Source organism: Dipteris shenzhenensis, chromosome 3 (genome assembly GCF_047967505.1).
Source record: "Dipteris shenzhenensis isolate YYH24624 ecotype China chromosome 3, Dip_SZ_1.0, whole genome shotgun sequence".
Taxonomy (NCBI): domain Eukaryota; kingdom Viridiplantae; phylum Streptophyta; class Polypodiopsida; order Gleicheniales; family Dipteridaceae; genus Dipteris; species Dipteris shenzhenensis.
In genome coordinates, this window is record NC_141598.1 from 58,155,839 (window position 1) to 58,165,212 (window position 9,374).

A 9,374-nucleotide genomic window follows, 5' to 3' on the forward strand; every position below is an offset into this window, starting at 1 on the left:
ATGTCCTTAAACCACTTTACATTCAAAACATACACAAAGAAGCGTCGAAAGTCAAGCTTAATAATATCTTGGATTATGCCACAATAATCATCCATGGCTCCATTGGCTCCCTCGAAGCTAGCAATGACACCGCAATCTTGTGTGTTTCTCTTATCATCAATCCGTTGTGTTTGAAAATGCTTGCCCTCACACCATATAGCATTGAACATAGTGCACTACACCAAGACAAAATCAATTAAATAAGCAATCTAAATTATTGAAAGCTCCTAACTTATGCATAACATTCTATATACTGACCTTGCTCATGCATCCCCTAGCATACTCCCATTCTTCCATTGTGGTATGCATCCCTCAGCTTTCTCTGCTTTCTCCATTTTGTCAAGTAGCCAATCCACATGAATATCCTTTGGAAGTGCTCTTAGATACTGAGGGTATGGCACACGAGATCCATGGTGTGTATGAAAGAGGGCCCTTTCTTCTTGTCTTCTTGCCTTTGCATCCTCATATCTTGTCACCCATCTTTTCATCACATCACTATTAAGTATGAATAGAGGTTGATATTATTAAGCAGCTTCGTGTCTATTACTTTGTTGCGTCCTTTCCCTTGAGGTAGAATAGAGGTCATCCTTAGGTCTTCATCATCTCTCCATAGTTGTGGGAGAGAGCTATCCACATCAACAAGAAACTCAAAAATATATACAAGTGACTCTTGTACCAACCAACCCTCGGCCATGCTACCTTCTGGTCTTGCATTTTGTCTCACGAAACCCTTCAAGGTCTTCATGAAGCAGTCGAGGAAGAACAACCATCGTGCATGTATAGTACCGCATATAGCAATCTCATCCACCAAATGCATTATGAGATGTAGTTGGCTTGTGAGAATAGAACGAGAAAATGTATCCTCCACTAAACAAACCACCTCCACTGACATAACTCGAGCATTCTCAAGCTTGGTGCGATCTATTTCCTTTGAGCTCACATACAGGTCTAGAAATGAAAAAGTACACCATATTAGCAATATGAACACCTTGCATGGAGCATTAATATGCATCACATTTTGTATCATGTAAAGTACCTCACAAGCTCACCCATCTTCTAAATACAATCCTTCACGTCCTTCGATGCACTATGAGAAATGCTAGTAGGTAGTATGAACTGAACACACGAGGAATGGTTGATTAGTTGCTTCTAATTCACTCACAAATTTGAAAGGAAAAAGATATTATGAACATAAAATACTTACTTGGAGCATCTTGTGCCAATCATGAGATTTCAAGCCATATAATTGCTCTACGCCTCTTTTCTTGCTCTTTGTAAAGGCCCCCTTCAAACACCTCATGCATCCAGTGGGAGTACGAATTGTAGTAATAGCGTGATTCACTGCCACCATCTCTAGCTTTGATAACCTCCATGGTGCACGAGGTAAAAAAACATGCCCATTTGGTCTCTCTTGTGGCCAAGTGTCACGCATCCTCCATGTGGTACGTAGATCCTCCCTTATGCCTACGGAATCTCGTGTCCCATTCAAATGTTCCCAAATGGTAGATGCCACATTCTTAAAGATATGCATGGGATCAAGTAGGTGATTGATCTTGAGGTGGGACCAATATGGTAAACAATAAAAGATGGAGTATCTAAACAAAAGCTAGTGTTAGTGGGCAATCTTTATTTCCAGCCAATATAGTACACAATAGTTACAAACCCTTACCGGATCATGCCAAGTGGTGGAGGAGTCGTGGAACCATCCCAAATTCTCATCCAATCTCCTGCAGTAAGTGATTGTGGGAGGACTTCATTCCAAGGGGCAACATATCTAGGATGATCAGGTGGGAGAAATCGATGGTGATTCTCATAGATGACCTTATTCAATGTGTCTGCCCATGAGGCAACAAGCGAAGGACCATAAACAGGACATGCATGGTAATCTGATGTAGTGAGACCTGAACAATAGACACAATTAAGAGTTGAAGGTGGGTTTAGGGTGCCACATCCTTTGCCTACTCATAATCAGAAGTGCAATGCTTACCTGAACACTTGCCATAGCCTGGGAAGTCATGCGTCGTCCACCGGAGTTCTCCACTTTACGATCTACTATGACATCACTCAGACAGGAGATGCACAGGGGAAGGACATCATGGCCTTCATGCACTCTGTAATTGCTAACAATTATAGAGATTGCTTTATTCACTACAAAGACCATCCAAAGAGGTTGGTTGATGAGACCCTCACTTCTATTCGCTCTAGGTGTCCTAACCCCCCCAATGTTCAGTTCATAGATAAATGGGTCAAGTCTAAGATTGTTACGATACTTGGCAATAAAAGATCTTCGCTTAAGAGGCAGGCACTAGCGGAGCTTGCCAGGCTCGAGGGAGGTCAACCACCAAGGGGCCTACCCCACACCGCTCACAAGCGTGAGTGGAAGAAAGCAATGAAGTCAGTGAAGGAGGAACCCAGTGTGCAACACATGGAGGCACGAAGGATCCAAATGGAGTAATATGGAAGCGTGCATTTTGGAGCAGGGGGTGTTGAATCATGGAAGGCCCAATTTGTAAGTATCGATCTCAAATTATATTGTTTATGTAGTTTATTAGGAGGTTGTTTCTTTGTACTAACCCCTCCGCAAATTGTTTCATCTTGCAGCTTGATATCATGGGCAGGTACCCTACTCCTGTCGAGATAGCCTACCACTGCCACCATTACAGAGGAGATACATGGAGGCACTTCTATAATGATGGGTTGATTACTGAGGAGCAATATATCCGAGCTACCGGAGCACCCCCCGAGGTATTTGAAAGTAATAAAATAATGTCAATATTATAAGTAAAGATTTGATTTTTCATACATGGATATATGTTGTCCCTTGTTTACAGGACCCTGCATAAGAAGATGAGGAAGAAGACAAGGAAGAAGGAGGCAAAGAAGGGAGCAAGGAAGCGTAGAAGGGAGCGAGGATATGGAGAACTTAGATTAGTTGTAGAAGTAGTGCTAGCTACTCTTTTTTGTACTTAAAGCCACTGGCTTGGCTTCGTGCCTCTTGTATATACACTCCTCTTATTTTTGGTACTTGAAGCCATAGGACGTGGCTTAGCTTCTCGTGCTATATGTACATACAAGCACTTTTTGAGCTATGAATTAATATACACTCTTTTTATTTTTTTGGCTTTCAATTTTCTTGTGCAACGTTCTATCAATTAATGCCTTGTGAACTAAATGTTTTGGAGTTGTAATGTTTTATTTGGAATTGTAATTGTCAGCTATAGATGTGCTTGGAAGAGTGCTAATTAAAATACGGTTGGCTGTAAGAATTGAATTACACAATGTGGAAATGGGATTCTTGTAAGTACATAGCATACACAGCATTCTGTTCAAGCACACAAAATTTAAAAAATATTATATAGTTCATCTATCAGGGCGTCTATAAACGGATCTATATACGCGTCTGTCTATTCAAGAGGCGTCTATTTGCGCGTCTATAAATGCATCTATAAACGCGTCTATAAACACGTTTAAGAATGCGTCTATCTATTTTTAAAATTTTCTAGCAAAGTTTTTATTTACGCGTCTATATATGCATCTATAGGCACATCTGTCTGCTATATAGACACGGGTCTATAGACACGTGAATAGACGTGCAAATAGACACGCCCGTAAGTTTTTTTTTGTTGAGTAAACATGTCTATGTGCGCATCTGTAGGTGCTTTGTCTTGTTGTGTATTTGTGCTCTAGGGAAGGCAGTTTGCTCCATTTCACATGTGGATTTGAATACGCATGTGAAGGAAAAATACACATTGGACAAGGACATCAATCCATATGTCCCACCATCAGATTGGCCCTACATTCTACACAAGTCTCAAACTAATTGTTTTTAATGTCTTTGCAAAGTCTCAGATGCATCAAATACCGAATGTGCCACTGGGGAACAAGAATGCCCATATTCACATGTGGATGCTATGTTTTAATGCCCTTGCAAAGGATTAGCTACATGAGGGTTTAGGGTTTAGTTTTTAGAATTTAGGGTTTAGGGTTTAGGTTTTAGGATTTAGGGTTTACGGTTTAGTTTAAATTAAGATTTAGGATTTAGGGTTTAGGGTTTAGCATTTAGGGTTTAGTTTTTAGAATTTAGGATTTAGGGTTTAGGGTTTAGGGTTTAGATATTAGGGTTTAGGGTTTAGCTTTTAGGGTGTAGGGTTTAGGATTTATAATTCAGGGTTCATGGTTTAGGATTTATAATTTAGGGTTCATGGTTTAGGGTTTAGGATTTATAATTTAGGGTTTAGGGTTCAAGGTTTAGGACTTAGGGTTTAGGATTTAGGGTTTAGGGTTTAGGGCTTATTGTTTAGGGTTTAGGTTTAGGGTTTAGGGTTTGAATATTAATTTCATTGTATTCTTAATTGACATTTTCATTTAAATATCAAATTACATTACACACTGTATTTTTATAATTACACATTATATTTTATTTTTATGATTATACATTTGGCAATTCAAGTATTGTCCTTAGAATTAAATCGATTTTATTTTAAATTCTTTTAAATATTTATTAGATGGATATAATAAATAAAATAGTATTTAAAATATAGAATCAAGATAATTCTCCTATAATTTAATTAATATAAGATTCTTATGTATATTGTAAAATAATCTGATTCAAAAACATTTTATGATCATTTTTAAAATTGAAAAAGCTTTTTAACATTTAGAATACAATGTTTTTGCTTATTAATATTAATGACTTATTATACCATGCATAGTAGAAGATACATTCTTGGATGCTAATTTCCTAGTTAAATACTAATATATATAGAATCCAATTCACATTTGGTTTTTTATGTGCCATGTCGTCTAATTTATCTCTTACATAAAAGAACTTTTCCTTATATATATATATATAAGAATAATGTAACACACTCTTCTAATTTCCTAGGTGACCACCCCTTTTTCTAGATAGAGGTATATATCTTAACTAGAGAATGAGATTTCCTATATAGGAACGCAACACACAGATCTTATTTTGTAGGTGAAAACCTCGTGAAAACCTCTTTTTCCTATATAGAGGTATCGATTTCCTATATAGAAATGTAACACACTCATCTAATTTCCTAGATGACAACCTCTTTTCCTAGATAGAGGTATCGATTTCCTATAAAGAAATGTAATACACTCATCTAATTTCCTAGATGACAACCTCTTTTTCTAGATAGAGGTATGCATTTTATCTAGGGAAGGAGTTTTCCTAGATATGCATACCAAAATGCCTAGTTATATCTAGGAAATTTCCTCCTTTTTCCTAGTTTGTGAGGTTTTTCCTATATAGTGAACGGCTAGAAGTTCCTTGTGCCGAACCCTCCTACTGTCCCATCTCCGTCTCCATCTTATATCTCATTACTCAATTCCTTCACTCAACTATCGCACGGAATACCCTCATCTACCCTAGAGAGTTTAGTACTACCCATACCCTTCTTTCCATATGCCCTCTAGATGTCGAACATGCACCAGTTGGCCTCGAGCATCCACTAGCACTCCCCTCCATGCTCTCCTCTACTCTCAAACTAAGTCGAGTCTTTCATACATATGACTATTACTCAAAGGTAATACTTTTGGAAACAAATATCTTTATGGTAGTGTTCCTAATTGATTTCCTTTAGTAGAGATCTACTATTCTACTATTTCAACATATCTTTAACTTATTATTCATGGGCACGAGAAAAATAAAGAGAGGACATGTGGCAGCTTGGAGGAGAAGAGCTTGCCACATTTCACAAGAAGGAGCTCTTGGATGGAGGCTTGGAGAGGGGAGGAGGCGGAAAGACAAGAGGCAACTTTAGGGGGAAAGAGGAGACACAAGGTCAATGGAATGGAGGAGATGGAAGTTCAACTTTGGGAGGAAGGAGGAGATGGAAGGTCTCAGAGCCATGGGTTAAGACAACCAAAATTTCAAAAGCCAACCCAAGTATACAGGGTGAATTCTCGGTGAATTGATTAGCAATTTAAGCTCATTCTATTGGCTGGCTGAGGGAAGATCCACCTTTAGATAGGGAGTCATGCATCTTTGCTCGTGCAAAGCACGGTTCAGCGTGTAAAACACGGGTTCAGTACTGGTTTTAGTTTAATACCCTTACTCCTAAGTACTTTGGCTATGTGGAAAACTTACTATGGCATAAGTGAGGGCGTGAGAGAAACAAATGTTTGCTGGTTGCCGAGAGTGTGTAAGCTCTGTAAGGTAGTTGCTGGTTGCCGAGAGTGTTTAAGCTATAAAAGGTAGTTTAGCAAGTGGGTAGTTCTCTCAGGCCTTGTGGTTAACAATATTGCAGGTAGCACTACGATGTACTTAGGTGATGTATGTAGTTTGAAGAATGTCAAGTTCTCAACTTAGAACTGGCAACAAATGTCTCTTACGTGGAATCACCCAGTCTGCATGCCAGACGAGTTAGATGCGTTGGACCGGTACTCTAGATATGGAAGGCAATCCCTTGCGCGTGCAGCCGAATCCGCTGAAAGAACTCGCTTGTTTCTGCTCTACAACCTCAGGATTTAGCTGATCGCCTACATTGATTCTCAATCTTCACCAACTGCCATATAACTTGGAGATCCGACTTATATAACAACCGCACACCTAGGGCTTGGAGGTTGTGTTCCATGCATGTTTTTCTGATCACAGAAGGCTGTTACGACTAGCGTATATGATCGGCAACCGCTGACCACTTTCCGGAGGAGTGCACGGTTTTATTGAGCAGCAAAATGAGCGGCAAGTTCGTCGTCTTTTGTGCGTTTCTTATCGTCTTAGGCGTTGAAGCTGCTCGTACTAAGTATGACGGATCAGGGAGACACTGGAGGAGGGAGAAGAGCGGTGAGGATTACGATTTAAAGCTGAGTGAACCGAGGGAGGATCTCAGAACTGAAGTAGGCTGTGTAAAAACTTGGGGCGACAATAGGATTCTTCAGCAAACCAATGTTGCAGTGCATGAGGCTGTTCTTGAAGAGAATGGTCTAATGGTACCTAAGTATTCGGATGCAGCTAGTGTTGCGTACGTGATGGAAGGTGAGCGTTCAGAGGACTAAAAGGCCATGTTTACTTTTGCTAGGTACAATAATGCTGGATTCGGATGGTGGACGTTGCTAAGTTTTAAACGCGTTCGATCAGAAATGAACATCCGTTGTTTATATGGATTTTATAGGTTCTGGTTTGATGGGTATCGCACAATCACGGCATGGTGAGTTTCGGCGCCGCTATGTTCGTCGAGTAAGGCAAGGGGACGTGGTTGCAGTGCCACGCGGAATGGTGTTTTGGTTATACAACGATGGGAACGAGCAACATCGCGTTCTATGCGTCTCAGAAACTTCCCGCTCGTTTGAGCAGGGGCGATACCATGTGAGTGAGTGAAATTTCGAAGAACCGAAGTAACGATTCGGCGAAAGTGAATGAGATAAAGCTTGCCTATGCACTGCTGTTTGTTGACATCTTTCCTATGCACTTATTGTGATCAGGCATTTCATCTCTCTGGAGCAAGACAAGAACGTTACGGAGGATTGTTGCATGGATTCTCCAAGGATGTTCTAGCTCAAGCTTGGGGTGTTGATGAGGAGACGGTGATGAGACTGCTAGAAAGCCAGCAAGAAACTGCTATCATAAGGCCGCATGAGAAAATTAGACTACCTGAGGTTTACTATGATAACGACATGAATGGCATATATGACGAAGACAAGACTGCTCTTGAGCTAGGGGAGTTCAGATTCAATTCCGAGTGTAGCAAAGCAGATCTGGTTGTAAGAGACGGTGGGTGGTTGAACATGGTGAACCGCTACAAGCTTCCCGTGCTAACAAACGTGGGGCTTAGCCTCGTCAGGGTCAGTTTAGAGCCGGTAAGGTCATCTAGCAGTTAGCTTATATCTGTTATATCTGTTATTTGTTAGAAAAACTTCTGTGGAATTCCATGAGACTAGTCCTAGCTGTGCGGAACTAAAAATCTAGCTTTATCCTTGGTTTGGCAGGACGCGATGCTCGCTCCTTTGTGGACCATGAACTCTCATCAAATTCTCCGAGTTCTGCGGGGCAGTGGTAGAGTGCAAGTCGCAAGCAATGATGGAGAGCGCCTTTTGGATACAAATTTACACGAAGACAGCATGGTGGTGATCCCGAAATTTTATCCATCTATAGTGATTGCCAACAAAGATGGGCTTGAGTTTATCAAATTCTTTACTTGCGACAGGTAGGGACTAGCAATCAGAAGATCAGAGTGATGTTAAAGGATTTTACACGATAGTAAACCAGAAATATTCTAATTACTTGGATAAGGCTTCAACGCATCATGAAAATGCTTGTTTCCTTCCATAGTTTTGCACGCTGCTGAAATAGCCATAGTTTGCGTGCTGGGCAAATTTCAACAGATGTTGATTAATTTGGAGGTGGTACAGGCCAACGGCATCTTTCATGGCAGGGGCGAATTCCGTGTACAAAGGCATCCCAAAGGAAGTTGTGGCGACAGCATTTGGGATCGACATAGCTCTGGAGAGAGAGATAAGGAGGAAACGAAGGAGGGAGGAGGTAATTCTTCCGAATCGAAGGTCCTATGATGGGCCAGAGAACCATTGCGACAGATTGCATGCAAGGCGAGATGATGCGGGACAAACAGAAGAAATGGGCATTGCAGCTGAGCCGGCAAGCCAACTCCAGGATGCAGCTGGAGAAGCTTCAGATGATGATATCCAAAATGGTTGTCCTGATACAAGCAAAGATGATAGGAAGGGTGGATGGTTGGGAGGATATGTTAGAACACGGGTGGAAATGTGGGTGCAGCAACACATTGACGCTGCCAAAGATCTCATGCTCTTCGAAGCTAGCTAGCCCATGCATATCCATCTAGTATTTCTTATTACTTACATCATCGTAAGAATCTTACTTCATGTCATAGAGTTCTTAATTCTGAAATGGATGTTGTGCCTTCCTCTAATTTGAATTTACATGCCTCATCCTTTCATCTTTGCCAACCTTCACTTTGCGTGAGTCAATGATGGAATAAAGTTCAAATGCTAAGCAAAAATGAAATCATCTAAATAACTTTCACATGTTTTTTTTAAAAAATAAATAAACATGCAAGACTTATTAATATTAAAGAGGGAAAATAAAGATTTACAAAAATGGGCCAAAATAAAAGGGAGGGAAAAGAGAGATTTACAAAAATGGGCCAAAATGAAAGGGCCAAGCCCAAGGCCTGCCTACCTTCACGTGCTGCCAAGGCAAATTTACCTCACAAGCAAGCGTCTACTATAACTTTCACATCTTAAGCATCTACTATAACTTTCACATCTTAAGGGTGAATTGAGGCATGCAAAGCCTTAACGCCACTCTAGATTGTTCAATCCGGATAGTTGTTTCT

General features: G+C 40.5%; 1 protein-coding gene across 1 annotated transcript; it reads left to right on the plus strand.

Moving 5' to 3' along the window:
- The first annotated feature begins 6,738 nt into the window (after window positions 1-6,738).
- Window positions 6,739-8,842, plus strand: LOC147904071 (11S globulin seed storage protein Ana o 2.0101-like). The gene is made up of 5 exons (XM_087372381.1): window positions 6,739-7,039; window positions 7,176-7,369; window positions 7,486-7,860; window positions 7,990-8,207; window positions 8,413-8,842. The coding sequence occupies exons 1-5, from the start codon at window positions 6,739-6,741 to the stop codon at window positions 8,840-8,842; spliced, it is 1,518 nt and encodes a 505-aa protein (XP_087228507.1).
- The last annotated feature ends 532 nt before the right edge of the window (window positions 8,843-9,374 follow it).